Source organism: Ochotona curzoniae, unplaced genomic scaffold (assembly GCF_017591425.1).
Source record: "Ochotona curzoniae isolate NIBS_2020 unplaced genomic scaffold, NIBS_Ocur_1.0 scaffold_4701, whole genome shotgun sequence".
In the NCBI taxonomy this organism is placed as follows: domain Eukaryota; kingdom Metazoa; phylum Chordata; class Mammalia; order Lagomorpha; family Ochotonidae; genus Ochotona; species Ochotona curzoniae.
Window position 1 is genome coordinate 55218119 of NW_024467122.1, and position 15646 is coordinate 55233764.

Genomic DNA, 15646 nt, shown 5'->3' on the forward strand with positions numbered 1-15646 from the left:
TTTCTGAATGGCTCTAATTCTGAAGGTTTATCAGGACAGCTTGGCATTTAGGGGCATGAAGAATCCTAAACTCTTCTAACTTCTTCATGAACTTAACTCTTTAGAATGTTCAACCAGGAGATGATTTTCATGGGACCAAGGTAATCTCTGTAGAAAGCCAGGGCATGGCCTAACCATCTTTTCTATTCTGGGAATAAAGTAGGAAGAGGAAGATAAGATTCAGGAGACATACACATTTTCCTACATCACTTACCCCATGGCCCGTATTCTGTTAAAGGGACCTACATGAGAACAGACAGGGCATACTAGGTATTGAGTCAACAAAACTCACTCCGGAAATTCTGTAAATAATGTCACATTAAAATCAAAGTCCTCCCTTAGTTGATAATGAATATAGACATATTTAGTAACACCAGACAACACAAACAGAGTTGTGCAACCCTAATGTGTCTATCACTGGGGCCAACCTGACATTGGTAAACAGAACCATCAAATGTGTCTTCCCTGGGAGTACAGTGAATTGCTGCAATGTAAAACTCCCACCCTAAACACTCTGATCAAGGGTGTGGCAGCCAGAACAGATCACCCAAAGGCAATTTCAGCTGTGGCTCGGCCAATGATCACTGGGAAACAACACAAGTGAACGTGACTTTTCAAAGACAGATATTCTCAAAGTACCTTTGTCATGATTTTTTTTGTTGTTCGCTAATTTGCCAGGATTGCTCCCCCTTCAAAAAGTTAGAGACTTTTCAATATCTACTCGTTGCATTAATAAGCAATGTGAAATTTCAGAAAGAAAGCGTTTTGACTCATAGACATGCTGACAGGCGGGTTAACTAGAAAGAGCTACTTGCCAACACACTGGTTCCACTGGTAGTGCTGGAGGTAGCCCTGGGGACAGCTGCACCTGTAGCCACCAATGATGTTCTGGCAGCCATGCTGGCAGCGGTGGTTGCCTTCACACTCATCCACATCTGAAAAAGAAGCAGAGTTGCCTTGAGGACAAGTCAACACTGTGTCCCAGACACTCTGGGAAGCCATACTTGTCTGCGTGATGATAAGAAATCTGACCTTGAAAAAGTTACTCTACCACCAAAAACTTTCAAATATCTACTGTGTTTGCTAAGTCAGAAGAGAAAAACATTGAGACTCCTAGTAACATCTATAAATGGAGATGGTAAGGACATAGATGTAAAACATGGTGTCCTATAGAAGAGCTCTATAAATTGTCTGTCTGAATAGAATTAGAAACCAAAAGGTGTCATGCAAAAATAAAATATATGATTTAATGGTGTTTCCCAGAAGAATCATTCCTCATATGTTTAGTCCACATTGAGGAAGTTTGTTTCATGGCTTAGAAATCAGTGGCCAACCATCAAGCTACTCTTAACTGAATCATTCCCTCTTAGATTAAACTAACAACTTCTGTAGGAAAAGTACTAAGATACCTAGGAAGGCCATAAGTGATGGATACAATGGAAAAGCAATGAAAGAGGAATCTCTAAGGTACTGGACCCATGCAAACCAGACAACATATTTGCCATCTTTTGACAAGTGTCGCTGCTATACTGAATTTGGATAGCTCACAGAGAAGGCCAAAGTGGACAGCTGCACAGTCCACCTCTGCCAGAGCCCACCAGCTGAAGGTTTCACCCACCTTCACAGCTTGCACCAGTTTGGTCAAGAGAGAAACCCCGCTGGCATTCACAGGTGAAGCTTCCTGGAGTGTTCTGGCAAATGCCTTTAGAGCCACACAGGTTAACATCTGAGGTGCATTCGTTGTTATCTGTAGGAAACAGTGTGAGAGGTGAGAGGGGAAGGAAAGGTAACAAACCCTCATAGCTCCCTTTGTGTAATAGGAAGTGAGAAGATGAACTCAGAAAAGGCCCAAAAAAAAAAGGCCAGTGTGAATGCACATGCAATGCACACCTGCGTACTCGTACATTTCATTCTGTGTGTTTGTTGTATCCCGACAGCAAAGGAAACAGAAGACAGTGCCCTAAAGAATCAGCCACGTCGCAGTCCACTTACCAATGCAGGCCGTGTGGTGTTGGGTAAAGCCAGGAGGACATTTACAGGTGAAGCCACCGATGGTGTTGACACACAGAAACTGGCAGTTGTGCTGCTTTGTGGAGCACTCATCGAGATCTAGGAGAAAGCGCAAGGTGAGCATTGGAGCCGCTGACCGCACAGGCAGAGAGCCACCTGGAGGGCAGCTCTAAGTCACTCCTGGCCACCACCAGGAACCGGAGGAACCACCTGCGAAGTGTCCTTACATTCTAAACGCAATAGAGATATATGAAATATAGGACATAGGCTCTCTTTATATAAATAAATTACAGTTAAAAATGATCAAAGGAAGACTCAGTGATGAAACAGGAGTGGCTCTTTGGTGTGGGAATCAAGGAAAACTCAATTCCCTCTTTTTAAAAGAAACAGAGGAATTTCTCAACAAAGGAATTTCCAGTAAATTATAAAACTCCAAACAGAAAGTGAAATAAAAGATGAGTGCTCTGAAAGAAATTTACAAAGCATTCAAGAGCTTGATTTAAGTAGAAAGAAAAAGATGTTGATGAAGAAATTAATTTGAGTTCTTGGTTCTCTCTTTGCTGCTTTTAATTTAGTAAAAGGAGATAGCTCAAGAACAAATCTGCCTTCTTGGGTTAGAGAGTCTCCTCTGGGTAAAAAAAATCAGCAAGGAAACAGAAGGAAAGGGAAGCCTCAGGCTTGCAAGCTAAATGCACCTTTAAAAAACCTGCCTATAGAATTCATCCAACATCATTTCCTACAATGCCACACACTCCTCAACTGTAATCTGACCCTCACAGCTTAACTGTTCGGATCCTTCTCAACTCCAGTCAATGTGAATTACAAATATCAAGAGAAACAAAGTATGCTCTAACTTCTCATTTTTCTTTATGCTCATTTTGAAGTCATTATGCACTGAGGAATGTTTCTGTCCTCCCATGACTGTGCCGCCTTGCACTCCCCACATGCTGGCTGCAGCTGCGTCACAGCTATTTCACTGTGACTGACTCCACAGAGCCAGCTCCTGGCTGGGTTAGCCTCCAGAGTGGATCAAGACACAGAGCACCTTCCTGGATTTTCCCCAGTGCTGACTTCTCTTCCAACTTCTTCTAGACTCTGTCCACTAATGAGAGGCTCGGAGAGCCTGTGGGCCTGCAGGCTCTCTCTTTGGTGCAAGAAGCTTTGCTGGTACCTCAACCTACACTTGCTGAAGCTCACCTGCACACACAGGAGGGAGACGGCTCAGCACTTTCCTCAGCAACGCTGTCCCCCAATGCAACATGTCAGGGAGAACTGCACCTGTCATCCTCACCACCAGGATGTCTCTCTCCCCTTCTCGGCTCTTCTCTGGATTCTATCCAAGACTCATGGGGAAGTGCTGCTTCCACGTTCCTCCCTGGCCCAGACCTCTAGTGCCTTTCCTGGTCCACATGGTCTGTTCCAGTCATTTTAATATCAAGCCCGGATGCCCAGGATGTGGGAGAATTTAGACCTTATGTAAAAAGTAGCTAATAGAGATCTTTGCGGTAAAAAGATATATTAAAACCATATAGCTGCTTTTTGCATTCCCGAAACTGTAAAGACAGCATTATTAATGTTTTTAGAATTGTGCAATTTATAAATTATGACATTCATGAACTGTACTATACATTTGCTTTCCATTTTTAGCTCCTAATTGCTAGCACCTATTTGGAAATTTTGCCTCCTTCATGGGTTGTAAAACCACTATAAATTTGTTTCTTATAGATAATTTGAGGGTACTTCAAAAAGTTCATGGAAAAATATTTAAAAAGGGTTTATTCTGGTGTCAAGATTTTTGAAATCCAGGCATGATGGCTTTTTCATAATACATTCTCTATGAACGTTTTGACATACGCTTATGTACATAATAAGAGCTATTTCATTTCCTCATTCTGGTCCTTCATTTCCAAGAATGAATTCAGGGATCTGAGTTGTTGCCCCACAGTGCCTAGAACTGCCCGAGACCTACAGATGAGCAGTAAGTTCCGTGTTTGAGAAGAACAAAGCTGTGAGTAACTCGTCATTTCAGTGGCTAGAAATTTTGGAGTAGTTCTCTCAACTTCCTCTCTCCAAACGGCAACGTTCTGCCGGGTTTGGGCTGGACAAGGGAAGTTGTAGGCTGGCATCTACTATTGCTCATCTCTCACTGTCCTCCTGCACGAGACACAGGAAGAAGGTTGAGGCTCTGTGTTCCTGCGCTCTCCACTTCCATGACGGCATATTCTCCTCCTTCCCTCTCCTTCTGTTACCCCCTCTCTCGATTTTCTGGCAAGCCAAAAAGTAGCTCATATTCTGCCATCTGGTCTACCTGTCTTCATCCAAATTTCTTAATTTATAAATTATCCTGAAGTACAGACAACTTGTTACATTGTTACTGTACATGAGCAAATTTATGCCGAAAGAATTTTGCAGGGGGTAACTTCTGGTTGAGGTGAGATTACTGCTGTTGCTGAGGAGAGAGCATTGCTGTTTCTTAATTCTGCGAGGTATTTACATCTCAGGAAAGCTCTGAGAGGACAAAGTGGCTCTGTTTTGCAGAACAAAAACTCAGACATGTTCAATTAGACACAATGCACTCTGGGATCGTGGCATTGATTTTTCTGAGGGAGGTTTTTGCTAGAGATGTGAGCTATGTAATTATTGATTAGCATAACTGCATCAGCTAGCAGGAGAGGGGATTCATGAAGGATTCCCACTCCAGCCCGAGTCCTGAAGAGCTGACCCTGCCATCTGTGAAGGGTCACAGGCCTGCCATGAGAGTGGTTGCTGCCACTGGTCCTCTGCCATCTTGCTGGCTTCTGCCCTTTCCCCTCTAAACTGGGGGCTGAGTCACAGGGTGGTCCGAAGAAAGGCCCGTGAAAGGCCTCATACCTGGAGAGTGGGGTTTGTTGCCTGACAAGGCAGGTGGCAGGTGAGCAGGCAAACTCAACTTTACCTTTGCAGCTCCTTCCGTCCTCTTGTAGAATGTAGCCTTTCGGGCATGAACACTGGTAGCTCCCCTCTGTGTTCTTGCAGATAAAGTTGCAGGGTTTGGGAGCCTGGTTGCACTCATTCAGATCTGTGATCAAAGAGGTACGGTGTGAGCGCCCACCTGAAACACTGTCTCAGACCCAACTTCTGGGGTCCTACAAAGAGGTTCAATTTAGGGGTGAGTAAAAATAACTGTACACTGGCTGATCACTGTCTTAGGTTTTCTTGTGAGACTTCACTTTTTAGATTTTTAGGTTCGGATTTTAAAATGTTTTTTGCCCTAATCTAAAAGCTCTACTTGAGAATAAAGCATTAGTTTTAGCACACTCACCCACACAGGCAGTTCCAGTTATATCAGGGGTGTATCCAGTCTTACAAATGCAATGATATGATCCTCTGTCATTGACACATTCCCCATTTCGGCAAACATCATGAATAACTTTGCATTCATCAATATCTGTAATTTAATAAGTATGAATTAGGATAATAAAGATATTATAAAATAGGCAATATTAATATATCAGACTCGCTTTGGAACAATACTAAATACACTGCGTTACCATTATATGGACCATCTGGAGGACAACATAAATTTCACATGCAATGATAGCTACACTGAAATGTAAAGCTTCATGAGAATGTGATGGACAAACTAATCGGATTAGAATAAAACTTTAAAGATTACTGGTCTTCTAGGTTGATATTCTTTTTCTCTTAGACAACAGAACAACCATGCCAAAATGACACAGTTGGCTTCTTACTCCATCTCATACCACCAAGTCGGCCTCCTGCTGAGATCTCATAAAATGAGTCACAAAAAAGGACCTTTTGACAAGGACCCTCACTCCTTTTAAATCTAACATTGCATACTCAAGAAGGAAAAGAGAGTTCTAATTTTCAAAAAATATTCTCTTTGTTGTGTTTGAAGTTAGTCCTGAAAAGTATCAAACTATACAACTGTGCAGAAGAGGCAAGTGACCCGGGACTCTGGGGCTTTTGTAGCCTGTGAAGGAAGGGAGAGCCTTCCTCTGCTCCACTGCAGGGAGAAAGACTGGTCAACATGCATCAGTACACGCTATAAAGCCACTGTCTGCTACCTCGAGACCCTCTGCTTCCTGACTGCTTGGCAAGCTGCTAATGAAAGCACTCGGTACGCCAGTTATCTATCCTCTGTGGTCAGGTAATCATCTAATACCAACAGCTGAGTGTGCCTCACCTTTTCAGATTTACTCTGAAGTGCAATTTAATATACTCTCATTGGTCTCAAGGCATGAGTCTTTCCAATGTCTCATTTTTATATCCTTCAAAGAATCACAAGTTGCTTTTGGTCACTCCACCCTATCTGTCCAGTTCTGTCCTTTTCTTCACTCAGTTCTATTATTCTCTCTTCAGCCCCACCTTTCTATGATGAACACATGATCCTTAGGAGCCTCCTCTTCTCTTCTACAAGGAGCCCTCAACCCTCTCCAACAAATAATTCTGCCAGCCTCAGTTCTTTTATGAACTAAAACCCCATTCTTGATACTTTTCGATAGACAGTGGCACTTGCACTTGTGGTGGGCCTGAGCATCTTCAGGGCTGTCTGACACATGGCTGTGTTTAACTGCCACTATATCAGCAATAGAGCTGTGCTCATTTTAGGAGTTTAAAAAAAAACATACTGCCCTCCTGGTTTGAGAATTTAATGATCACTTATTTCAAAGCTTATCTAAAAAGGAGTTTTCTTAGTAACCAAGTTACAGCAATGCCTTTTCAGTGCTAGCACACCTTACAATGTATTGGCAGGAGCTCAAGCACACAAAACTTAAGAAAACAAAAGACATTTTAGCAATACAGGCTTGAAACACCATTGTGAAGAATTTTGTCAGTCTTAGCTACGCAGCTCAAGGAGACTCCAAATTTAGGTTCCACATTTTGGTCTGTCTTCCGCAGAGAAAGAAATTGCCTGGAAATATACTAGGGTCATTTTACTGGTCACAAGAGAATGAAGTGAAGTACCTGCTCCATTGGTCATGAACCCTCGGCCATGAGGACAGAGCTTTTTGAAGGCCACAGTGCCCTGGAAAGGGCAGATCTCACAGTGGGGACCCCAGCCCCTGCCTCCGTCACAGCAGCATTCCGACTTCGTGACTGGATTCCTATTGCTGGAGCCAATCTGGCACATGTTTTGTAGCACCTCTGTGAAGCAGTACCCTTCCCGGTTGTCTGGAAGGGACATGACATGGAGAAGAGGAAGTCAGGGAGTGTGAAGAGCAAATACCATGGCATTAACAATTTGGTCAGATATAAAAACCAAAAAGGATGTAACACTTTACCCTGGCTGAGAAGGAGCGAGAAGGGAAAGCTGCAGACAGCAGTAAGAGAGAAAGGTTGGCGTCTGAGGAAAACAAGACAAGAAAGTCAGTAAGTGGGCAGGAAGGCACTGAGCCGGACATGCTTGCACTCCAACTGCTCCCGGAAACATGGGGGAACAAACTTGCTATATATAGAGAGACGGGCAGAGAGACATTTGGAAATGGGTCTTGATCACCAAAAGCACAAAAAGGCAGCCAAGAGAGAAATTCCAAACAAATGATTCAGCGATACAATTAGCAAAGGAAGAATTTCACTGCAGGGTGGTACTAACCCCAACAGACAATCACAGTCACCAAGTCTTCCCCTAGACATGAATGTCATTAACCCTCCCTCAAAGCTGGGACACTTTCATTTATTTCTAATAAGACGTCTGTGTTTCAAGCTTCCCAGTGCAGAGGTTGAAGGTCAGGGAGCATCCTGCTGACTGTACTCACCGAGGCACTCGTCCTGGGTGGGGCTGGCTGTGAACCCGTCGTTGCATTCACAGGTGTAGCTTCCGCGTGTGTTGAGACAGCGCCCGTTCTCACAGATCCCTGGCTTGGTCTGACATTCATTTTCATCTGTTTGTTTTCATTGAAGCATCAGAAACAAAAGCAGTCCCATGACTGTCTTACATAGGGATACATTCATCCTTCTTATCCTTCCCTCCTGTCCTCTTTCCTTCCTTTTTTTCCTTTCCTTCCTTCCTCTCTCCCTCCCTCCTGCCTCCTCTTTTAAATTTTGCTAGAGAATAGATTATCCATCCACATGACTCAGATTTTAAAAAGGTATTACAGGGGTTGGGGCATAAATCTCCTTCCTTTTCTGTTGTCCAGCCACCAGTTTTCCTCTCTTAGAAAACTGTCCATTCTACTGCCAATCTTAACAGCTCCTTCCAAGAGACATTGCACATAAAAATATGTGTAATAACAACACATGTGTGCTGTGTGTATCTGTGCACGTACCTATGCTTGTTTTATTGGAGAAAGAGAGAGAGAAAGGGAGGGAGAGAGGAAACAAGGGGGGAAGGGAAGGAAAGAAAGAAGGAATAACAGAGATCTGTCATTCACCGGTTCCCCTCCCTAAACACCTGCAATTGACAGGACTATGTGAGGCTGAAGCCGGGAGCCTGGAACATAATCAGGATGTCCCCTGTGGTAGCAAGGGCCACATTATCTTAAGGCATCACTGCCACCTCCAGCAGTGCACATCAGCAGCATGCTGGATCAGAAGCAGAACGGAGGCGCTAAACGAGGCACTCTGACCTGGGATGCAGGCATTCCAAGCAGTATCTTAGCCACATCCTCTCTCCTACAAACTTAAACATTATGGCAATATTCATTTCACTTTGCCCTTAAGCATTTAAGCTCTCAGCACAAAGATAACCTTAAAAGATTATTTCAAGCAAATGAAAAAATTCAAGATTGACATGTTAAAGAAATATCATGCAATACTTTTCTCAAAGTCACATCTGTAATGGTCCATGCTGACTGCAGGAATTTGCCTAGGCTCATCTTCAAATTTCATGTAATTTATGCTGATTATCTTATTTCAGCAATGTTATTAAGAAACAATTACATTAAATAGTTAAATAGTTAAATAGTTAAGCAGAATCTAGCTTCCCAATATTTATAACAATTAAAACAATCAGAAGTTCTTTGAATGTTTCTGGTGATTGTTTAGAAAGCTCATAAGTAACTTGCTCAGCTACTACTCGTGATTTGAGAATAGTTCAGAGTTCCTGAGACAGACAAGCAGAGGGTTTGAAAGAGACACTGGAAGCAATGGTGTACAGCTAAAAATCCTGCATCCAAACACTGAAATGGGACACAAGATCCCCACATGATTTCCTATGTGCAGTTCAGGTTAAGACCCACTGACCCAGGGGGATTCATTCATCTACATATTTTTTTCTGTGACTTTAAAATCTGCCCTTCAATTCTTATTCAATTCTTTTTTTTACAGGGTAAGGGAACAATGGGTATCCTAATCTTCTTGACTAACATCTAATATAACACCTTCCCGATGTCACTTACTTTTAAAGAAGGGAAAGAATGTTTGTTGCCTTAAGCAGAGATCTAGAAATTTTCTGTAAGGGTCAGATGGCAAGTATTTCATGCCTTGGGAACTATATCGTATGGTCTCTGTTACAACTGCTAGATTCTGCTGTTGCTCTACAACATGTCATAGACTATATAAATAGTGGTAATAGCTACATTTCAATACAACTTTCTTTACCAAAACAAGTGGTGGGTTGACAAGCTAGACTTGGACTGCAAGCTTTCATTTGCCACCGCTTAATCTAATACTGTGGTTGTCATGCGGGGTTCACAATATGATCACCTGAGAAACCTCAAAGGATCAGTGCCCGGACCCCACTCTAAGCAAGGCCAGGTTTCCCAAAGGTAAATCCACCGTTTACAGACACTCCTGGCTGGGAGAGAGCTGACGCCTGTATTCAATGTCAGAGCTCTCATGGCAAAGTTGAGTCAACCAGGAAGTACTACAATTTAGCAGAGAACCGCCCCCAAATCTGCAAAGGGCTGTATAAAGTAAACGAAGGGAATGCATGAAAAGTCCAACGTTCCAAAACTGGCAGCAAATGAGCTGTAAAAATGGCTAAAAGCCAGCTCCGAGGGAGAGAACGACAGTGCTCTTAGAATTCGTAAACAATCAAGAGGCCAGGGGACTTCCAGGGATAATTATGTCACCGGCAAGAGAGGCAAAAGTGGCTGGCCAGGAATACGGTGAGATGGGACTCAGCCCAGGATCTCTGTCCGCTGTTACCTCCTGCACACTCAGAGCTCTCTCTGCAGAAATTCTCTCACCTACGCAGCCTTCGCCATCGGGTCTCCGCTGATACCCTGGTCCACAGATACACATGTAGGTGCCAATGAGGTTCTTGCATTCCATTTGCTTCTCAGCACAGTCATGTTTTCCCTCTTGACACTCATCCTCATCTGTAAAAAATGGACAAGCACAGATTTATAAAAGAAGTTGTATTAGCTGCCTGTCTTTTAAACATAAAATGGTAGCAAGCAACCATTTTTTCATCTGTATTACTTCAGCGTTGGTTTTATTTCCTTTTGAATTGTGAAACTTTGGCCTCGCCTAAATGGCAAAGGGTTTTCTTTTTTTTTTAAAGATTTATTTTTATTATTTTTTCATTGGAAAGGCGGATATACAGAGAGGAGAGACAGAGAGGAAGCTCTTCTGTCCGATGATTCACTCCCCAAGTGAGCGCAACGGGCCGATACTATGCCGATCCGAAGCCAGGAGCCTCTTCTGGGTCTCCCACGTGGGTGCAGGGTCCCAAAGCTTTGGGCCATCCTCGACTGCTTTCCCGGGCCACAGGCAGGGAGCTGGAAGGGAAGCGGGGCTGCCGGGATTAGAACTGGCGCCCATATGGGATCCCGGGCGTGCAAGGTGAGGACCTTTAACCACTTGCGCCACCGTGCCGGGCCCAAGGCAAAGGGTTTTCAAAGTAGCTTTGAAATTACTTCCTAACCAGATGGCAACCTCTTTAAGAAGCATGGTTCTGGGGAAGGTATTTGTTGTGGTGATGCCCACAGCCCACGTCAGATTGCCTGATTGGAGTCTTAGCTTCTGCACTGCCAACACAGCTTCCTATTGATGTGTATGTACTCTGCGAGGCAGAAAGTGAAGCCCCCCTCCAGTTCCCTGTGAGAGATCCAAGTGAAGTTCCAGGCTCCTGGCTTTGGCCTGACCCACCCTTTTGGCTGTGGGCATTTAGGAGTGAGACAGTGAATGGGAGAACTTCATACCTCTGTCTCTCTCCCTTGAAAGGAAATGAAAACATGAAATGAAAAAGAACCATGATTCTAATCCTGCCTTTCCTCTCTACCCTTCCTTCACTTTTCATACTCCTTTGCAGAAATATACTGTCTAATTCTTTCTAATGAAATTAAAACTATTATTTACTTATAATGCAATGATATTTTATAGTAGAATTATAATAAATATATAATTATCATACATAGAGAGAATTATAATCACAACATAACACCACAATGGATTATAACATGCTGATGAACCAAAGCTTTTATTTTATTATTTTATACAATAATTTTAATAGAATATTTAATAATAGGACATGATGTTAATATGATAATATTAGTATAATACGGGAATAATTGCTATATAATAAAAGCTTTGGTTTTTATATTTTGATGAAAAGAAAGTCATCCGCAGATGTTCTCTACTCGTTCTTCCTCCTTCATTTTTTTCTTTCTGGGGTGAGTTGGATCTTTGTCACTCTTAACATTCTGTCCTTTTGCATTTTCTTCCCTATCTGTCTTTTACTTTCAAATGTTTTCAGGTGAGAAATCTGGACTTTATCACAGGAAGTCTTCCCACCCTCCAGCAATAGTGTATTGAGAATCTGCTCATTAAAAAACTTGCAAGAAATAAGTTAGAGCCCTCCAGGAGCCAATTCTGATTACCCAAGTTTGTACAACAGAGTCTACTCTGGTGTTTTGTAAATTTTAGGGGTTCAGCAAACATAATGGAAATGTTTTAGTTAAAATAGAGTCCATGTGTTACTCCATTCTTGACTAGAATATCTCTTATATAAGGGGATCCCTTTCTTGGTGCTTTTATACACTCCTTTTCTGAGCATTTTGTGTGTATAACCCTCATAGCATTCATCACATTGCAGTATGGTTATTTATTATCTTTATCCCAGTTACTTCATATTGAGTTTATTGAAGATGAATAAGTATGTCTCTATATCTTTTAGAATGACCAGAATGCCATAGGCATGCAATGCACAGTGAACTAATAAAGTGCACTCCTTGGCCAGTTGGGATGCTTGAAGCTACAATTTAGGGGGAGATGAGATAGTAACAACTCCCACTTTATACATGAGTATAATCTATATGTATCTATGTCCCCTTCTCCCCAGCTCTACTCTCTTAAAGGAAGCTCTATAAGTACCATTTCCCATCACAAATGGAGTTAGAGTTCCCTGGCTAAGATGACCTTGAACAAGGATGTCTCACCTTTGCACATCCTCCTGTCTTCTCTGAGGACATATCCAGCAGGACATTTGCATTCATAAGACCCATAAGTGTTGACACATCGGAAGGCACAGAGCAGAGGATTCTGGGCACATTCATTTATATCTGCAGCAGAAGGAAGTAGGAAATGGATCATAGATATTAAAAAAAGAAAATACAGACTTTTGCCAAAAGTTCAAATGCTGCATTATTGTCAATACGACCTAAGTAGTCTGTGTTCTGGGGAATTACACATGAGTGAACTACATGCATTATATTTAGTGTAAGGTGACCATATAATCTGGATCCCCCAATAGTGTCTCAGTTTATGCTTATTGTCTTGTTACACTGATCAAGGGTCATTCAGAGAAATAGTAGGCCACTCTACACATGGGAGACTTTTGAAACCTAACAGCAATTTTATCCTCTACTTTCTCCTCCTCTCTGTTCTTTTCTTATGGCAGGGGTTTTCAGCTGGAGGGTCTCAGATCACCTGGAAGGTTACCGGGCCCCACTCTTAGAGTTAAGAGGTCTGGGACCAGATCTAAAAATCAGATTCTCTAACAAGTTCCCAGGGATATTCCTGCAGCTGCTCCAGGGACCACTCTTCAACAACCACTGTTAAGGGGGCTCTCTCTTTTCCCTCTTTCCATACAATCTACCAGGCACAGAGATGAACAGCTTTCAGGTGCTTACATAGCACAGGAGTCACTTTCATGACTGCCTCCAGATTCTGTAAGATGCTAGTGGTTAACTCTGTGTACGAATGTTTCTCTGACTAGAAAAAAAGAGAAACCAAGAAGAGAAAGGGAACTTAAGGGACAAAGAAAAAGAAGGAAATTTGAAAAACAGAAAGGAGTCAATTCACATAGAACAGCTAAACCCAGGGATGACTGGCAGGGCCATGCCAACAGGTGCTCTGTGTGCTGCACATCCTCACTGTGCTTTGGGCTGCCTGTGCCTTTAAAAGATACTCTGCAGAGAGGGGGCCACACAGAGAGGAAAGGATGGCACAGGTCCCCTGGCCTGCATGGTATCTCATATTATCGATCAACTGTTCCCACAGCTCCTACACAACCAACAATTCTGTGTTGAAGAGACTTACCTTCACATGTCATCATAGGACCAGGCTCAAATCCCTCCTCACAGGTGCATTCAAAGCCTCCAATCACATTCTTGCAGGTTCCATTTCCACAAGGATTGCCCACAGCACACTCATCAGTATCTGTAAGCGAGCAGGTGGATCCAAATGCATCCGGGTTAAATTGAGATAAAGCATCTTTTTAGTCAGACAATGCCTTTCACTCTACCAGAGCACTTTGATATGTAGCATAACATCTCAATTCTCATTCTGCTATTGCATAAAAGGAACACATTTGCCTGAATATTATAGGCTTATAGCTGTAAAATTTTATTTGCTCAGTGGCAATGGCAAGTGATAGTACCTGGACAACTAGACCCTATAACATGCTCTTCCTGATGATTTTCTGCTATCTCCCATCTTAGGAAGAAGTGAATCTTCTACTGGGGGTAGATGCTCAAATGGTTAAAACAAGGCTCTTAAAACAAGTCAAACATTCTCGCTTGTTTAAAGCTAGAAATACATATCCAGCTTGGCTTTTCATTACATCACTCTTCAAGAAGCCTTAAACATGAGGGATTCATGCCAGATATAAAATAGAAGACTAAACTTACGCAAAATAAGAGACCAGGGGTTAAGCAGAATTAATACACTGGCTAAAACCAAGATTCAAGTAGATTTTGTTGGTTCTGTTGAAGCCAGATGGCTCACATCAGGCAGAAGAAAGAACAGAAAAAATATGTTTAGGATATGATCTCTCTAAACAATCATGGAGAAAGGACACATCTTACTAAGGAGACCTACAACCTCCATATGCTTCCTAAGCCATCTACCAAGAAATCTCACCCTTGTGATACAACCCTTGGGATGAAAAATTTCTGAGAAAGGCAATATTTTGGGAACTAACCTTGTTATTTTGTCTGTCTAAGCCATAGAAGGTAATGGACTGTTGTCAAGGGTTACATTTTATTTGGGGGCTCTGAAGACTGAATGTGAAGGTGCAAGAGAGTGGCAGAGAGAGCCCAGGTGAGGAGCTCAGCTGGCATGGAAACAATAGCACTGCCTGGAGATTCCAAAAGGGGGAACACTGACAAACTTGCTTCTGTTCTGTTAGTAAGCCACACTTCACAACAGTATTACTTCTCGTTCGTGTTGATAAAAATCACGTTATTATTGATTTTTAGAGCAGCAATATTAAATACAAATACATTAGCTCACCTGAAAAACATTACATTCTAAGGCTTAAGCTAAAAATACGACTGGAGCACCCACAGCTGAGGTTAAAATTTTTATACACAGATCCCTTGTAAACAAAAAGAGCTTTCTAATCCATATAGACAAATCTCATCAGTTAACGTCAGGTTGTTTTGGAATTTTAGATAAAGAAATATAATGCTTGGATTGAACTTGGAGTTAGTGTGGATTAAGGGTCAAGGGTGAGCCATCATTCTTTGAAATGTTAATGAAGAGTTAAAACAAGAATAATTTATGCTAGATAACATTACCAGTCATATTACTAAATGTAACAAAACCAAAATAAATTTTGTATTTCATAAAGTAATAAGACGATGGACACGAGCAATTTCATTTTCTAATTTCACTTTGATGATGGCATTGTCCTTCCTAACATCTCTTTAGGCATGCCATGGATCTGTCTTCACTCACTAGACTAAGATCCAGGCCGAGAAGTACCTTGTCTGCTTCACGCACTGCCCTGACCTCTCGTGCCATCACTGTGCCTGGCACCTGAAGGTGACTCGGCTAGTCACCTTCTAGTTCTAAAGCAACGACACCTGAAAGGATGGCTCAAACTCACCAAAGGCCCATGTCAGGACAGAAATGTCCAGATGTGAATACGTAATGGCTGCTTTCTAAGTTGTAAAATCCCAGCAGTAACTCATTACTCACCCACACACTCATTCCCTTCTAAAATGTAGCCGAAGGGACACTCGCAGCGATAGGAGCCGTCGGTATTGATGCACTGCCCGTGCTTACAGACATCAGGTTCTTTGCACTCATCCATATCTTAAAGAAGGAAAAGGAGTTAATACGAAGGCATCTTTAAAAAAGCCACTAGGGTTAACTATAGCCGTTTCAGCATTGAGTTGTTCAAAGGTCTAATATCACAATAGAATTGGCATGTGTATGTAATGTCAAAAAAATGTAGAGCTAAATGTTTCAAGTTAGATGTGGA

At 42.3% G+C, this 15646-nt stretch overlaps 1 protein-coding gene across 1 annotated transcript in view; it reads right to left on the minus strand.

Annotated features, from left to right (window-relative positions):
* FBN1 (fibrillin 1) overlaps positions 1-15646 on the minus strand; it is a 225109-nt gene that overhangs the window by 9316 nt on the left and 200147 nt on the right. Inside the window, exons 52-62 of the mRNA XM_040968986.1 lie at positions 15361-15477; positions 13477-13596; positions 12375-12497; positions 10182-10313; positions 7809-7934; positions 7018-7224; positions 5351-5476; positions 4985-5107; positions 2032-2148; positions 1658-1786; positions 855-974 (exon numbers count right to left, since the gene is read on the minus strand). Of these exons, the coding sequence (XP_040824920.1) occupies positions 855-974; positions 1658-1786; positions 2032-2148; positions 4985-5107; positions 5351-5476; positions 7018-7224; positions 7809-7934; positions 10182-10313; positions 12375-12497; positions 13477-13596; positions 15361-15477 (1440 nt within the window). The remainder of the gene's footprint in view (positions 1-854; positions 975-1657; positions 1787-2031; positions 2149-4984; positions 5108-5350; positions 5477-7017; positions 7225-7808; positions 7935-10181; positions 10314-12374; positions 12498-13476; positions 13597-15360; positions 15478-15646) is intronic.